The 18,866-nt window shown below is 36.3% G+C and overlaps 1 protein-coding gene across 1 annotated transcript in view; it reads right to left on the bottom strand.

Moving 5' to 3' along the window:
* Positions 1-18,866, bottom strand: part of LOC108539174 (disintegrin and metalloproteinase domain-containing protein 5-like) — a 136,637-nt gene that overhangs the window by 82,017 nt on the left and 35,754 nt on the right. The window contains 4 exon segments of the mRNA XM_017887681.1: positions 4,144-4,327; positions 11,804-11,940; positions 17,345-17,426; positions 18,214-18,380. Coding sequence (XP_017743170.1) covers positions 4,144-4,327; positions 11,804-11,940; positions 17,345-17,426; positions 18,214-18,380 — 570 coding nt within the window.

Genomic DNA, 18,866 nt, shown 5'->3' with positions numbered 1-18,866 from the left:
TGGCTAGGAAAACGGATCCCCTTCCCCCTTGCGCTTCCAGGCGAGGAGATGCCTCACCCTGCTTCAGCTCTCGCCTGTCAGCCTGCAGCAGCTGACCAGCACTGATTGTCCGGTACTCCCTTGTGAGATGACCCCAGTACCTCAGTTGAAAATGCAGAAATCACCGGTCTTCTGTGTCGCTCGCGCTGGGAGTTGGAGACTGGAGCTGTTCCTATTCGGCCATCTTGCTCCGCCCCCCAGAAGTGTGATTTTTAATCCCCACGTATTAGGAACTTTCCAGCAATCTTTCCGTTACAAATTTCTAGTTCATTTTCATTGTGGTCTGAGGTCAGACATTTTATGGTATCTATTCCTTGAAGTTTGTTCAGTGGTGATTTGTGGCTCAGAACATGGTCTGTCTTGCTGAATGTTCAATATGACTTTGAGAAAAATGTGTATTCTTTTGTTGTTGGATGAAGTCATCTACAGATGTCCATTATATATGGTTGATTAAAGTTATTGTTGAATTCTACTATGTCTTTACTGATTTTTTGTCTGCTGGATCTGCCTTTTTCTGATAAAGGAGTGTTGAAGTCTCCAACTAAAATAATAGATTAATCTATTTCTCCTTATAGTTCTATAAATTTTTGTCTCATGTATTTTGACATTCTGTTGTTAGTCACATACACATTAAAAGTTTTTATGTCTTATTACAGAAATGACCCCTTTGTCATTATAATTGTCCCCCTTTATCCAGGAAAACTTTCCTCATTCTCCATACTGCTTGTCTGAAATTAATAATAGCTACTCCTGGATTTTTTAATTACTGTTAGCATAGCATATTTTTCTCCATTCTTTAATTTTTATCTACATGTATGTTTATACTTAACAAGGGCTCCTTGTAGACAACTGTATTTGTCAGGGTTCTCTAGAGGGACAGAACTAATAGGATAGATGTATATATGAAGGGGAGTTTATTAAAGAGTATTGACTCACATGATCAGAAGGTGAGGTCCCACAATAGGCCATCTGCACACTGAGGAGCAAGTAGGGAATCTGATAGTGCAGACTTCAGTCTGTGGTCAAAGTTCCAAGAGTCCCAAAGCTGAAGAACTTGGAGTTCAATGTTCAAGGGCAGGAAGCATTCAGCATGGGGGGAAAGATGTAGGCCAGAAGACTCAACCAGTCTAGTCTTTCCACGTTCTTCTGCCTGCTTTTATTCTAACTGTGCTGGCAGCTGATTAGATGGTGCCTATGCAGATTGAGGGTAGGTCTGCCTCTCCCAGTCCACTGACTCAAATGTTAATCTCTTTTGGCATCACCCTCACAGACACACCCAGGAACAATACTTTGCATCCTTCATTCCAACTCTCTGTTGTGGTATTACCCACCACAACAGAGAGCTAGATCTTGGTTTTTGATCCATTCTGACAATCTCTTTTATTTTTTAAATTGGTGCACTTAAATCATTGAAAGCAAAGTGATAATGAATACAGTTGAATTAATAACTACTATATTTATTGCTGTTTTCTATTTGTGTGACTTTAGTTCTTCTTGCTTTTGTCTTTTTTTTCTTTCCTTTTTTATTTCTTTTTAGAAAAATGATCTCACCATGTTGCTCAGGCTGATTTGAACTTCTAGGTTCAAGGAATCCTCTCACCTCATCCTCTCAAGCAGCTGAAACTACAGCTGCACGTCATGATGCTCAGCCTGCCTTTTGTGTTTAACTAAGCATTTTATAATGTTATTTTCTACCTTTTCTTAGTGTATCAGTTACACTTTTTTAAAACATTTTTTTTTTTGTGGTGGCCCTAGAGATGAAAATATACATTTACAACTAATCCAAGTCCACTTTCAAATAACAGTATACCACTTCAGGGATAGTGCAATTCATAAAAGCATAATAATCCTAATTTCTCCCTTCCATTTCTTTTCAGTAAGAACTGAACACTGGCTTATTTCAAAATGGTTCCTTTTCTCCTCCTTCTTCTGGAAGCACAAGGGAATTTTTCTGATATTCACTGTGAGAACAAGATTAAACTTCTAGAGGTAAAGCTCATAAAAGTATGAGAACATCCTCAATAACTGGGTCCTCCTGGAGTTTTTAACTCTCACAGTTATATACACTGAGTCTCTGGCAATTTGTCAGTTTTAGTTTAGGCTTTTCGACTCCAGTGCTGTCTGTGTGAAAGTTTAGCTCACATGATTCTGTTCTAGCAAGTTGTGATTCTCTGTATGCACTTGTTGATCTCTTGAATTTGGGGGCAGTGCTTCATCCTGTGATCTCACTTCTCCAACAGACCTAAAAAGAGCTGCTGCTTATTCAGTCTGTTCACCTTTTTACTTGTTGACAGATTGGAGTGGCAACTTCCAAGTGTCTTAGATACCTGATCAGAAACTAAGTCTTGTCTTTTCACATATTTGAATAAAAGCCACCTGTCAATATATAAATTGTACATATTTTCTCACATTCTGTAGCTTGTCATTTTATTTTTATCAGAGTCTGAGTGAAAAGGGTTCTAAATTTGAGAAAGCACAACTTATCATTTTTCTCTTTAAACTTCCTTCTTTTTGCCATAATCTAAAATATTTTGCCTACCACCAGCCACAAAGATTGTCTCCTATCTTTTATCCCAAAAGTTTTTTAGCTTTAACTCTAATTTTTAGGTCTTTAATTTATTTCAAGGTAATTTTTTGTGTATGGTGAGATGTGAAGTTTTATTTTATTTACACATATGTTTAGTTTATACCATTTTGTTGGAAAGATTTTCCTCACCCATTGAATAGCCCTTTGTCTTATCATATAAAGTGGCCATATAAAATCATTTTATAGCTGGATTCTCTGTTCTACTTTATTAATTGTATATATTTATCCTTTGGTCAATACTACCTTGTCTTCATTATTATAACTTCATAGAAAACATTGAAATTTATAGAAAATTCGTATATGTGTTCCAATTTATTGTTTTTCTTTTCATGGCTTGGTTTATTCTAGGTCATTTCCATTTCCATATCAATTGTAGAATCAGCTTATCAATTTCTACAAAAAGATAAGTGGATTTTGGCTGGGGCTGTGTTAAATGTATGGATCCATTTGTGTAGAGCTGAAATCTCAATATTATGTCTCCCAATCCATGAAAGTGGGATATGTCTCCATTCATTTCAATGTTTTTTGCTTTTCCTGAGTAATGTTTATTTTTATTGTGCACGATTGCACGTATTTTGTTGTATCTATACATATCATGTTTTGGGAAATATTATATGTAGAATTGTCCATTTGATTTCATTTTCTATTTGTTTGCTGTTTCTACACAGAAATCCAACTCATTGTTATATATTGACTTTTGTATTCAATGACTTGCAAGATTCATTAGTTTTATTATTTTGAAGATTGCCAGTAATCTATATTTCTAGGCCAGATTGAGTTTTACTTCTTGCTCTTTATCATTACATATTTATCTTGCCACAACCACAGTGTTTCCTTCTTCTCTCTAGGCACCCATTCTGAGTTTCTGTGCACCGCTAGGTTTTTGCCACTCCTCTCCTGTACTCCAGCACTCTATGTAAGTTACTCTGGTCAAATGTAGTTGTTTATCCATTGTTTTGGTCCTTTCTTGTGGTGGGAGACCAGCATTAGGCACTTCTAGTGCTGTCTAATGGGCCATCTTGCTGATGTCCCTTTATCATATTTTATAATTATTTTTGTTTGATCTTAGTTGTATATTTTTATATTTTTTATAATTATGATAGATTTAATTTCAAAATATTTTAATTAGAATCACCTTTCCACAGAAAATGTTTTTACCTATATTAACAAACCATGCATTTTGCTACCCCATTGGTTATAATCTACTGTTTTAGATGTTGTTGTCTGTTTTATTTCTGCTTGTTGTTGAGGGTATATTCTTTCAATCCCTTTGACACTCTTAGTGACAATTAAATTTACGTTTGGAACTAATACATACACTAAATAATGTCAGAAGACAATAACCAAAGACAAAAATTATCTAAGGACCATGCTTCCAAAAATAATAATATTAGAAAACAAAGGCTCCCATCTTTTCTAAATAATATATTTTTCAAATATATTTTACTAATAGGTAAAGCATTTATCTTCTTTACTACTAGAATATTTTTAAAATTTTAGAAAAAAATTATACTAACGTTGTTATTGCCACAATCACATTCTTCACCTCCTTCCAACAATCCATTGCCACATATTCTCCTTTGTGTGTAGGTTGGCATTTCAGGAAGGTTTGTCTGAAGACATGTAAGGCCATTATGAGAAGAAATATATTTAAAGTCATCCAAGCTACAGATGCTAAAATCCTTCACACCACCAGAGTACCTAAAAAATAAAAATATGGTTATGACACAAATTAATGTTGTATATTTTTATACATCCCATAATATGGTACTTTAAAGAGAGATTTAAAAAGCATTATTCTTCATAGAAAACAATTAGCAAGTTTAGGCCGGGCGGGGTGGCTCAAGCCTGTAATCCCAGCACTTTGGGAGGCCGAGACGGGCGGATTATGAGGTCAGGAGATCAAGACCATCCTGGCTAACATGGTGAAACCCCGTCTCTACTAAAAAATACAAAAACACTAGCTGGGCGAGGTGGCGGTTGCCTGTAGTCCCAGCTATTCAGGAGGCTGAGGCAGGAGAATGGCGTAAACCCGGGAGATGGAGCTGGCAGTGAGCTGAGATCTGGCCACTGCACTCTAGCCTGGGCGACAGAGTGAGACTCCGTCTTAAAAAAAAGAACAGTGGGTTTGTCATAAAAGTGAGTTTGAGCCCCTCTCTGGTATGTGTGTATGCTTTCTTGTCCTTATACCTTTTGTTATGGGATAACACAGCAAGGAACTCTCACAAGATGTGGGCCCCTCAACCTTGAACTTATCAGGATCCAGAACCATAAGGCAAATAAACCTCTCTTCTTTGTAATTACCCAGTCATCGGCATTCTGTTTTAACAGTACAAATCAAAATAAGAAGAAAAATGGTACTAGTAGTGGAGCTATTGCTATAACAAATTTCTGAAAATGTAAAGGCAGCTTTGGAACTTAATAATGGGTAGGGGCTACAAGAGTTTGGAGAAGCAGAAAAGTCCCAGATTGTCATAAATGGAGCATTAAGGGAGATTGTGGCGAGGGCTCAAAAGAAGAGAAGAAGTGTAGAAAAAGTCTGGAACATCTTAAATATTACTTAAGTGGTTGTGATCATAAAACCAATAAAATTATGGACTTAAACTTCATTCTGATGAGGCCTCCGGTGGAAATGAGAAACAAGGTACTGGAAACGAAGTAAAGGCCATCCTTGCTACACATTTGCAAAGAATTTAGTGGAATTGTTTTGGCGTCCTAGGACCAGGTGGAAGACATCCTGTGCTCCACAGGTTCACTGCCCAGGGCTGCCTTGGGACTCTGCATTCTGGCACAGTGCTTCTCAGCTTCCCCATCCATGACTCAATTTAAGAGTAATGAACTAGGATATCTGGCAGAAGAAATATCTAAGTGGCAAAGTGTTCCAGGTGCTGCCTGGCTTCTTTTGGCTGCTTATAGTAAAATGAGAATGGAAATGATTTAAATATGGAATTTATCATTAGAAGAAGCAGAACAGACAGACTTGACAAACTTTCAGGATGGCTATGTAAAAAAATAAAAAAGCATGTTTAAAAAGGCAACTGTGACCAGGCACGGTGGCTCACACCTGTAATTCCAGCACTTTAGGGGGCGGAGGCGGGAGGATTACTTGAGGTCAGGAGTTCTAGACCACCCTGGCCAACATGGTGAAACCCCTTCTGTACTAAAAATACAAAATTAGCCAGTCATGGTAGCATGAGCCTATAATTCCAGCTACTCTGGAGGCTGAGGCAGGAGAATTGCTTGAACCCAGGAGGCAGAGGGTGCAGCGAGCTGAGCTTGCACCACTGCACTCCAGCCTCGGTGACAGAGTGAGACTCCATCTCAAAAAAAAAAAAAAAAAAAAGCAACTATTTGCTAAAGAGATTAATATGGACAGAATAAAGCCAGGTTCTATCCAACTTAACCAGGAAGACAACAAGAGAACGACCCTGAAGGCATTTCTGAGATCCTTGAGTATGCCTCTCCCCTCATCGCATCACAGGCTCAGAGCTCTAGAAGGGCTGAATGGTTTCAGAGAACAGGCCTGAGGTGTGATCCACAGGTTCACTGCCCAGGACTACCCTGGGACTCTGCTTTCTGACACAGTGCTTCTCAGCTTCCCCATCCATTACTCAAGTGGGCCCCGGTGTGGCTCAATCACCTCTCCAGAGGGCACAAGTAGTAAGCCTTGACAATATCCACACAATGCTAACTCTGCAAACCTGCAGAACACAAGAGATGCCAGACCATGGTGACCTCCACCTAGATTTTTTTCAAATAATGTCATCAACAGCCTGGGAGCTCAAGCAGAGACTTGTCACAGGGATAGAGCCACTGCAGAGAGCTCCCACTAGAGCAAAACCCATCAAGGCCGTAAGAGTGAGACCATCACAGAACGTTCCTTCTAGGGAAATGCCTAGTGAAGCCATGGGAGTGGGGCAGCCCCTGAGGCCCCAGAACTTTAAAGCCACCAGTTTGCAACCTCAGTCTGGGAGAGATGCAGGCATGAGACTCCAACCTGTGAAAGCTGCTGGGTGGACTGACCAGAAAGAAGCAAGAATCCTGAGGTTTTGCAGACTCAACCTACACCCAAGTATGCCCATAGTGTAGGACATGGAGTCAAAGGAGGTTATTCTCCAGGTTTAAGCCAGTATTGTTTTTCCCTGTTGGGTTTTGGAGTCATGTGAGACCAGTTACCCCTTCCTTCTTGCCTATTTCTCTCGTTTGGAATGGGAATATCTATCCTGTGCCTGTTCCTCCATTGTATTTTGGAAGCACCAAAAAACAATGCAACTTGTTAATTGCACAGGCTCACAGCTGGAGAGGAATTTGCCTCAGGATAAACCATGCCTAGAGTCTTACCCTCATCTGACTTAGATTAGAATTTGAACTTCAGATTTTTGAGTTGATGCTAGAAGTTAAGACTTTGGGGGCTATTGGGGTGAAATGAATGTATTTTGAATTATGAGAAGGACATGAATTTGGGGGGGCAGGGTAAAACGCTATAGTTTGAGTGTGTCCCCCAACATTCATGTGTCAATTTTAATAACCAATAAATGCAACAGTGTTGGGAAGTGAGACCTTCAAGAGTTGATTAGACCATGAGAACTAATCCTTGAGGATGCTTCCATCATGCATGTCCTGAATGAATTGTCACAGTTATCATGAAAAGTGGTTTAGCTATAAAACCAAGTTCAGCTCCTCTCATACATGCACCTGTGCTCCCTTGTCCTTCCTCCTGCATAGCATGATAGAGAAAGAAGGCTCTCACCAGATGCAGACCTCTCCACCTTGGATTTCTCAAACTCCAGAATGGTGAGGCAAATAAATCTCTGTTCTTTATAAATTAACAGTCTTGGGATTCTGATATAGGAGCACAAAATGAACTAGGACAACCACATGTTTTTATCCATTCATCCACTGATGGACACTTAGGTTGCCGCCATATTTTGGCTATTGTCAATAACTGCAATGAACATGGGGGTGCAGATATTTCTTCAACATACGGATTTTAATTATTATTAATATATACCCAGATGTGGGATTGCTGAATCATATGGTATTCTACTTTTAGTATTTCTGAGGGATATCCATATTGTTTTCCATAATGGCTGTATTATTTATATCCCCACCAACAGAGTACAAGTGTTTCCTTTTCTCCTCATCCTAGTCAACACATACATTTTTTCTTTTTGATAATTGCAATTCTAACCGTCATGAGGTGCTATCTTAATTGGTATTTCTCTAATTATTACTGATGTTGACTATTTCTTTATAAATCTATTGATCATTTGTATGTCTTCTTTGGAGAAGTGTCTATTCAGGTCCTTTGCCCATTTTTAAATTGACTTGTATATGTTCTCCCTGTTGAGATGTTTGTGTCCTTTATATATTTTAGGATATTATTCTTTTATCATGTGTATGGTTTGCAAATATTTTCTCCAAGTCTGTGGGTTGTCTGTTCACTCTGTTAGCTGTTTCCTTTATTGTGTTGTAACCCCGTTTGTCTATCTTTGCTCTTGTTTCCTGTGCTTTAGGGGTCATATCTAAAAAATCATTGCCCAGACCAATGTCAAAAAGATTTCCCCTTTGTTTTCTTCTGGTAGGTTTAGAGTTTCAGGTCCTATGCTTTTGTATTTAATCCATGTTGAGTTGATTTTCATATGGTATGAGATAAGGGTCCAATTTCATTCTTCTGAATGTTAACATAGTACCACGTATCAGTTTTCTCAGCATCTTTTATTGAGGTGACTGTCCTTTCCCCATTGTGTACCATTGGCATCTTTGTCAAAAATAAATTGACTTGAGAAGTGGATTTATTTCTGGGTTCTCTATCCTGTTCCCTTGGTCAATCTGTCTGTTTTTATGGCAGTACCATACTGTTGTGATTACTATATGTTTGTAATATATTTTGAAACCAGGTATTGTGATACCTCTAGCTTTGTTCTTTCTGCTCAACATTGCTTTGGCTATTCAGTGTCTTTTGTGGTTCCATACAAATTTTATAAGTTTTATTTTATTTCTGTGAAAAATGACAATAAAACTTTAATAGAAATTACACCAAACCTGTAGATCATTTTAAATACTATGAACATTTTAATAAGAATAATTCTTCCAATCCATAAACAAGTGCTCTCTATTTGTGTCTTCTTCAATTTCTTTTATCAATGTTTTACATTTGTCAGTATTTAGATCTTTCAGAATCATTAAAAATAGACAATTCATATGGCCTGTCCATAGAAAGTACCCTTGAGCTGGCCAAAAGAAAAAAATTATAATCCATATTCTGAAAATAGTAAGGAGAAAGGGTTTCCCCAGGCATGGAGAGGCCTGGGAGAGTGCTAGGCCTATTTTTGCATGTGCTTCATTTGCAGTTGCAAAGAAGTTGTATTCTGCAGTTGTCTGGTGTAGTGTTGTATAATTGCCAAAAATTTTACTTTGATTAACAAATACAAGTGTTCCTTAGAATAAGTGAAAGATTCATACAGTGAAAACTATAAAATATTGATGCAAGGAATTGAAGAGGACACACAGACACAAAATGGAAAGACATGCCATGTTCATGAATTGGAAGAATCAATATTGTTAAAATGTCCATATTATCCAAAGCAACCTACAGATAGATTCAAGGCAATCCCTATCAAAATAGAAATGATAATCTTCTTAGAAATGGAAAAAATAAACACAAAATTTATATGGAACTACAAAAGATCCAGACAAGCCAAAGCCATCTTGAGCAAAAAGAACAAAACTAGAGGAATCACATCCCTGACTTCAAATTATACTACAAAGCTACACTAGCCAAAACAACACAGCACTGTCATAAACCCGATATGTATACCACTGGAAAGAATAGGGAATACAGAGATAAATCCACACATTTATAGTCAATTCACTTTTGACAAAGCCTCCAAGAACATACACTGGGGAAAGAGCAGTGTCTCTAACTAAAGATACTGAGAATACTGGACATCCACATGCCAAAGAATAAAACTAGAACCTTATCTCTTGCCATATGTAAAAATCAAATCAAAATCAATTAAATCTAAGACCTGACGCTATAAAATTACTTGAAGAAACATTGGGGAAATACACCAGGACATTTGTCTGAGAAAAGATTTCCTGAGTAAGACTTCAAAAGCACAGGCACCCACAGCAAAAACAGGCAAATAGGATTACATCAAATTAAAATGCTTCTGCACAGCAAAAGAAACAATCAACACAGTGATTGTTGATTGTGAACAGACTACAGAATGGGAGAAAATATTTGCAAACTACTCATCTAACAAGGATTTAATAAGCAATGTGTAGTGAACAGGCTACAGAATGGGAGAAAATATTTGCAAACTACTCATCTAACAAGGATTTAATAAGCAATGTGTAGTGAACAGGCTACAGAATGGGAGAAAATATTTGCAAACTACTCATCTAACAAGGATTTAATAAGCAATGTGTAGTGAACAGGCTACAGAATGGGAGAAAATATTTGCAAACTACTCATCTAACAAGGATTTAATAAGCAATGTGTAGTGAACAGGCTACAGAATGGGAGAAAATATTTGCAAACTACCCATCTAACAAGGGCTTAATAACCAGATATATAAGGAAGTCAAACAACTCAATAGCAGAGAAACAAATAATCTGATTTTAAAATGGGCAAAAGATCTGAACAGACATTTTTTAAAGACATACAAATGGCCAAAAAACAGCTATAGGAAAAAAAAAATGCTGCACATCACCCATCACCAGATAAATGCAAATCAAAACTACAATGAGATATCATCTCACGCCGGTTAAAATAACTTTTAGCAAAAAGAGAGACAAGAATGATGCTGGTGAGGATGCAGATAAAAGGAACCTTCATACATTCTTGGTGGGAATGTAAGTTAGTACAGCCACTATGAAGAACAGTATAAATGTTTCTGAAAAAACTAAAAATAGAACTACCATATGAACCAGAAATTTCACTGCTAGAAGTATATTCAAAAGAAAAAATTAGTGTATTGAAGAGGTATTTGCACTCCCATGTTTACTGCAGCACTATTCACAATAACTAAGATATAAAATCAACCTAAGGTGTCCATCAGTGGATGAATCTGGAAAGAAAATATTGTACATATACACTGTAGGATTTTATTCAGCCATAAAAGAGAATGAAATCTTCTCATTTTCAACAATGTGGATGAAACTGGGACATAATGTTAAGTGAAATGAGCTAGACACAAAAAGACAACATTGCATGTTCTAACTCAGATATGGGAACTAAAAAAATTGAATGCATGGAGATAGAGAATAGAATGGTGGTTACCTGAGGCTGGGAAGGTTGGAGGGGGAGGTAGAAAGGGAATGGTTGATGAGTAGAAAAGTACAATTACATAGACAGAGTAAGATCTAGTGTTCGGTAGCAGAATAAGGTGACTACAGTTAACAATAATTTCTTGCATATTTCAAAATAACTAAAAGAGTGGAATTGGAGCACCCCTAATGCAAAGAATTGATAAATGCTTATAGTAATTGAAATCCTAATAACCCTGAATTGATCATTACACATTGTATGCTTGGATTAAAATATCGCACCTATATCATAAATATGCATGCTGTATGTATTTATGATGTGATGTACAACTATTATGTATCCACAATTAAAAATAAAACATGGATGGAAGTGGACATCATTACATTAAGTGAAATAAGCCAGGCACTGAAAGACAAACATCAAATGTTCCCACTTATTTGTGGGATCTACAAATCAAAACAATTGAATTCATAGAAATAGAGAGTAGAAGGATGGTTACCAGAGGCTGGGAAGGGTAGTAGGGGCTATAGAGAGGTGGGGATGGCTAATGGGTACAAAAAAAAAAAAAAACAGAAAGAATGAATAAGACCTACTATTTGATAGCACAACAGGGTGACTACAATGAATAATAACTTATTTATACATTTTAAAATAACTTAAAAAGTGTAACTGGAGTGTTTGTAACTCAAGGGATATAAATGCTTCAGGAAATGGATACCCCATTCTCCACGATGTGTTTATTTCACATTACATGCCTCTATCAAAACATCTCATGCACCCCATAAATATATACACCTACAATGTACCCACAAAAATTAAAAAGAAAAAAGTTTGAAAGAAAACAAGGAAGAAAGAAATTAATTAAAGAAAGAACATGTCTATTTAATAAAGAAAATTCTTACACTGCTTTTGGTGTCATTGTGCAAACATCTCCTGAACAATGGCAGGTGTCAGTTTTGTCATAAGTTAATCCCAGATTAAGGCCAAGCAATTGAACAATAATGACAGTATATGACTCCAAGGATAAACCCTCTGTGTACTAAATATAAGAAAAAGAAAAAGTTAACTAATAATTATAATCAGTTCTAAAATACAACAATATTTACCGAATCAAAAGTTAGTATATGAAAGTAATTCTTAAAATTCACTCAAGATACCTATGTGGATGCAATTATAGTAGTTATATAAATTTTTTGATTATAGATTTATTAAACATGAATGAGTCCACATAATAATTATATTAAGTTTCAAAACACTATTACTTAATGACATTATCAGCTATCTTAGCAAACAGAACAGTCAAAAACCCTAGTTTATGGCTTCTTTGAATTATTTTAAACAAAATGCCTTTAATATTCTTCAATAGTCGATTCTACATTCCTTCTATAGTAGACAGCCTCTGAAATGGGTCCCAATAATCCCTGTCTCCTGGTATTCACGTCCTTGTGGAATCCCACTTTATTGCGTATAGGCTGGACTTACTGACTTGCTTTTAATTAACTGAGTATAGCAGAAGTGATGGGTCATCATGTCCAGGATATGTTATAAAAGGACTGGCTTCTTAAATTCTCTATCTTACTCTTTCTTGCTCACTCTAGGGGAATCCAGCTGCAATGCCATGAGGTGAACTAGTAGAGAAGCCCACATGAGTGATCTTGGAAATGACTTTCTGAGGTCTGCCAACATGACTGAGCTTGAAAGCATATCCTCCATTAGTCAAACCTTGAGATAATTCCAGCCCTTGCTGACACATTGATTTTGTCTTTGTTGGAAATCTAGAGTTTGAACCACCCACTGAATTCCTCCTAGATTCCTAACCTACAGAACTGCATTGTTTTTGTCTGCTAAGTTTTGGTGTGATCTGTTATGTCACAATAGATAAATAATACATCCTCATAGGTATTATTGTTCTCCTGTACATAATTTCCAATGCTTATGTTTTCCTTTAAGAGTCCTGCTCAGATGACTATTCAGAACACAATTAAGTGTTACGATATAGGGGAAAGAACACAGCTATCATCTGTTTCTAAGTAATTTCAAATTATTTTGAAGTTGCAGGTAAAACTGAAAACATTCGGAATAACTCAGCGGTTATATGCCTTAATTACTCACATGACATTACTCTGTTTATTTAAGTACTTCCACCAAAATCAATTAATTCTTCCACCACATAGCAAAATAATACGGGCCACTGAACATCTCCAAAATACAAAAACAACAACATCATAGAAGAAAGTTAACTGATCTTCTAATGTAAAAAGGTAGTTGGTTTCTGATGAACCTGAAGTAAATGATAGTGAGGGAGTGATAAGTAAAGAGTAGTTCAGAGAAGGCGGCCACAATCCACGGAGATGTTTCTGAATTTTTGGTTCTCCATACTCTCCTGGGTTGCTTATTGTTCACCTGCACCCACTAACAGGTAGAAAAACAGCATGGCCAACATAACAATAAATGAATGCATCGAACGTTTCAGTACACCTTCAAAAAAGAGTAACTTCACTTCCTGGCAGACTGCTTGAACTCAAGCAATCTTTCCTTCCCCATCCCAGCTTTTGATCAAAAGAAATTATGAAGAAAGAAGCAAATAATAAATGGTAGCAAAGGCCACATTTTTGCCTAACTTTGGTAGATCCCTATTCCCTCTACTATCCGTTAGATAAAAAAGTTAGAATCCTCTTTTTTCCTCATATGTTAAGAAATCTCATAAGAAAAAATTATATAACAGATGAGTGCAAGCACCATAAAAAACAACAAAATGAATTACAAATCTACCCTTCTATACTCTGCTATAAGACTGTGGGACTAAGATTCTGCAAACTACATTTCTCATATTTTTTTGTTACCAAATTATCTGCAGTTGGAAGAAAGAAGTGGCTTTCTTTTTCCCGCAGACAGTTGTTTTGTTCAGCACCATGGCCCAGTCAGCACCATTTTGCTCCTAAAGTGGAAGTTTATTTCAGTATTTGTAGTTTACTCCAGGATCAATAGTTTCCTGACTCCAACTTCTTCCAGTACTATCAGAACCCATGTAATTATGCCCCTTCAATGTAGCAGCAGTTTGAGGCAATACTCCTTCCTCCAGAGACCTAAATGCCAGTTGGAAGTTCCCTCTTCTGACCTCAATTTTGGGAACCCCAATTTTCCTTAGTTCTGGAGTGGTAACTATCATTTTATTATCTGTTAACTCATTATTCCCTTTTGACTTTTTTCAGATGTGAAATACCTGTATAACTAATTCTCTGTTCTAAATCCTTTTGAAATACCTAGTGGAGTACCTGTTTTCTTAATTTGCCCTGCCTTCTGTAGCATTTAATAAGTGAAAGTCCTATGAGGAAAGTAAGCTGAAAAATATACAAACAGAAATCAAAATGGATAAACCGGAACAGTAAAGAAACACAAATTTAAACTAATCATAATGAAATTAAAAAAAAACTTTTTAAAAAAAGATATTGGGAGGGAAGTGACAGCAGCAAGATGGCCAACTGAAGCCCCTACCACTTGTCCCCGCTACAAAGACAGTCAAAACAATGAATAAGCAACTACGCTTTTGTGAAAATAGCTAAATAAGTGTGCCAAGTATATTAAACGAGAGCAGAAGCCCTGTGTAGCACAAAAACTCAGGATAGGCTACACATGGTGGCTCATGCCTGTAATCCCAGCACTTTGGAATGCCAAGATAGGTAAATCACCTGAGGTCAGGAGTTTGAAACCAGCTTGGCCAACATGGTGAAACCCTGTCTCTACTAAAAATACAAACATGTGGTGGTGCATGGCTGTAATCCCAGATACTCAGGAGGCTGAGGCAGGAGAATTGCTTGAACCTGGGAGGCAGAGGTTGCAATGAGCTGAGATTGCACCACTGCACTCCAGCCTGGGTGAGAGAGCAAGACTCCAACTCAAACAAACAAACAAACAAAAACACATAGAAACCCAGGACAGCCACACAGAGAACAGAAGAAAACACTTTGCCTCCACGACTGTGTCTCCCAGCTCAGATTCGTCTAGATACAGGAGGGACTTCTCCCTGGGGGAGAAGGTAAGCAAAAGGACCCGAGTGTGTCCTGTTCTGGAGGTGTCCCATTCTATCCCTGATGCTTTGCCACTCCTGAAACATCCCTGCCTGGTGGCCTGCCATCCCTGAGCCAAGCTGCTGCTATACCCTCCCCTGTGGGGCCAAGCTACTGTGGAGCTACTTGGTCTACCCATCCTAGTCCCTACTGTGCCCTGCCCTCTCCCCTCAGGGCCTGAGCTGAAGTGTCACTCTGCCTCCCAGGCAAATGGTGACTTGGCTGCCCAGAGCAGTCCTGGCCCCACTGCCTGAGCTGAGGAGCCCAGTGCCAGTTGACACCACCACATCAACAAAGGAGGCCAGGCACTTTCATGTACCAACAGAATATATACTACTCTACTCCCAGAGGTCACTGACGAGCCCTTTTCACTTGTTGCCACTACTGCCTCCATTCCTGCTGCTCCAAGTCCAGGGAGAGAACACAGATCAAGTGCACAATCCGTGAGCATTATTCCAGGGATGCAAGGATGGTTCAACATAAATCAGTAAACATGATTCAACATATAAACAGAACTAAAAACAAAAACCATATGATCATCTCAATAGATGCAGAACAGGCATTTGACAAAATCCAACATCCCTTTATGATAAAATCCCCTCAACAAATGAGGCATACGTGGAATATACTTCTAAGTAATAAGAATTTTATATATGACAAACCCACAGCCAACATGATATTGAATGGAGAAAACTTGAAAGCATTCCCCCTAAGAATGGAAAAAGGAAAGGATACCCACTCTCACTACTCCTATTCGACATAGTACTGGAAGTCCTAGCCAGAGCAATCAGGCAAGAGAAAGAAATAAATGGCATCCAAATTGAAAAAGAGGAAGTCAAATTATCTCTGTTCACTGATGACATGATCATATACCTAGAAAACCCTAACAACTCCTCCAGAAGACTCCTAGACTTGATAAGCTATTTCAGTAACGTTTCAGGATACAAAATACATGAACGAGTGGCATTTTTATATACCAATAATATTTACGCTGAGAACCAAATCAAGAAAACATTCTCATTTATAGTAGGCACACAAACACATACACATAAACACACACACACACACACACACACACACAGAATACTTAGGAATACATCTAACCAAGGAGGTAAAAGATCTATACGAGAACTCTAGAACACTAGGAAAAGAATTGTAGATGACACAAACAAATGGAAAAATATCCCATACTCATAGATTGGAAGAATCAATATTATTAAAATGACCATATTACCCAAAGCAATCTACAGATTTGATGCAATCCCTATCAAATTATCAACATCAGTTTTAACAGAATTAGGAAAAAAAAAAATCCTAAAGTTCATATGGAAACAAAAAGAGCACAAATAGCCATAGCAATTCTAAGCAAAAAGAACAAATCTAGAGGCATCACATTGCCTGAATTCAAATTATACTATGAGGCTATAGTAACTAAAACAGCATGGTACTGTTACAAAAATAGACACATAGATCAATGCAAGAGAATAGAGAACCTAGTTGTACCTATTGGGTACAATGTTCACTGTTTGGTAATGGGCACACTATAAGCCCAATCCCTACCAGTACATAATATATCTATGTAACAAACAGGCACATGTATATCCTGAATCTAAAATAAAACATGAAATATTAATTTAAAAACATTTTCTAAGAGGATAGAACTTCCATTAAATGTTATTACGACAAAATACTGCTAATAATAATAAGCATAGGGAGCAGAGTAGTCTTTTGGAGATGACAAACATGCTTATGGCATTTATTGTGGTGATGGTTTCACAAGTGTAATACTTATCTCCATGCTCAGCAAGTTGTGTACATTAAATAAGTATAGCTTTTGTATGTTGATTATACCTCAATCATGTGATTTTAAGATTTAATTAATTAACAAAGTTTTTTTAAAAATCATAAAGTAGATACTCTAGAATTTAAAAATTCAACCATCTGAATTGGTCGGCTTAATAGCAGATTTGAAACTGTTGTAGAATGGATAATCCTATTTAAAGTCAGATCAATAGAAATTATCTCAAGTGAAGCACAGAGAACAAAATGGGGAAAAAATGAACACAGAGTGATCTGCAAGATGATAGCAAGTAATTTCACAAAAATATAATCACATCCCAGGAGAAAAGGGATTGGAGGATCTAACATTACTCCTTAACCAGAAGTAAATGTGCTTGATCTTTATGGAAATGCATCATGCTTTCACTGGCTTCATTCTAGCCTCATTCCTGACATACCCCTTGATTATGCTCCAAATTAGTAATATAAAAGCCATAAAATTATGAGGAAACTAAGTAATATATTTATGCATGTTTTAAAATATTTAGGAAAATTTGAAACATGAAAGTATTGAGAGCAAACCAGATAATTACCTACCAGAGCAACTGCAGCAGCAAAATCCTTATTACATATTTGCCCAGGAAATGTGGCTCCTATTAAGGTGGGAAGTTTCCTGTAGCTGAAAAATAACTTTTGCCATAAGTGAATTTAAAAGTGGTATTATTGGTGATAAGTTTCATAGCAGCAAACATTATCAAACAATTACTATCTTCCAAACACCATACTACTTTGAATTATGCCATAAATACATTTCTCTCAAAGTTTCAATGTTAAGAATATTTCAATATACACTTTTCTCTTTTGAATTTGATAAATATCCAGAAATATAATTAGGATAAGGCCTAACAATTTATGGAAATACTATTGCACTAATGATTATAGTTTTTATTCTGGTTTCCTCTATATTTATAGCCCTGAAAATTCAAATTTCTATGACCTCTTTGTTCATTTATTACTTATTTTTGACCAGATTTTTCTGCACATTAAATTCTAGACAGTAGGAAAATTTAACCCTTCATTATATTAGAAAATAAAAACATAAGAATTAACTAGAAGTGAGCCAGGAGTATAGAAATATGATAACCTGGGGTAAAGGTTCATAAACCAAAGGAAATCAAATAAATTGTAGCACTCACAATAAAACTTTTAGTTATTTCAATACCTTTTGTGGAATTTTACTTTTATTAATAACTTTATGTTGTTTAATAAAACATTTTAAGTTTTGTCTCACATTAACTCCTTGAGGACAAGGACTCTTGCTTACATTTCTCACATTCCATAGTATCTATATTAAATGGGTAGAACACAAGATATATATAAAATAAATGCTTATTTTTCATAATGAACATATTAAGTCATTTTGAGTTATTCCTTTAATGTTATAAAATGCAGAATACTACACTTACACAAATAAGTATGCAATTTGATGTGGTTTGAAGTTAAGATGATCCTTTTTCCATTCAAAAAATTGTAACAATACATCTTCAGCATGCCCTGTAGTAGAAATTTTGTTTTTATTTGACCAGATTTCAATGGAAGATATAATAACAGTCAGTTGTAACTGGGTAAGCATCTAAAAGAAGAATATAATTAAAAATCATAAATAAATGAACATTATATTACATTTTCTAAAAACACATTTGATACAGTACTTTGGTTATGGAAACTCTTCAACAGCACAGAAAACTATTATACACATCATTTTTATAAAATATATTTTTAAATAGCTTTTAAAAACTTACAGTGTTAACAAGGCCAATTATCTGAATAACCTTCTGCGTTACAGCGTTTATATCAGAGCCCATGTAATCAAACTGAAAAAGATAAATGATTTGTAAAAACTAGTGGATGTAATTAATATATCACATCTCTTTTATTTTACAATATGCTGTATTCTAAAGTAGCCATAGGAATCCACTCCAATTGAAATCCAGGAAATCAGTAATAATATGCAAATAATGATTTAATAAAAATATATAATAACATGATTTTAAGCAATGTTTAATACATTCAATTTTCAGTATTATTCCTTTTTTATGAAAATTGAATACTGAATTTC

Source organism: Rhinopithecus bieti, unplaced genomic scaffold (genome assembly GCF_001698545.2).
Source record: "Rhinopithecus bieti isolate Rb0 unplaced genomic scaffold, ASM169854v2 scaffold_17772, whole genome shotgun sequence".
Classification (NCBI taxonomy): domain Eukaryota; kingdom Metazoa; phylum Chordata; class Mammalia; order Primates; family Cercopithecidae; genus Rhinopithecus; species Rhinopithecus bieti.
Note: the sequence above shows the minus strand (reverse complement) of the source record. Positions and strands in the feature narration are given on the sequence as shown.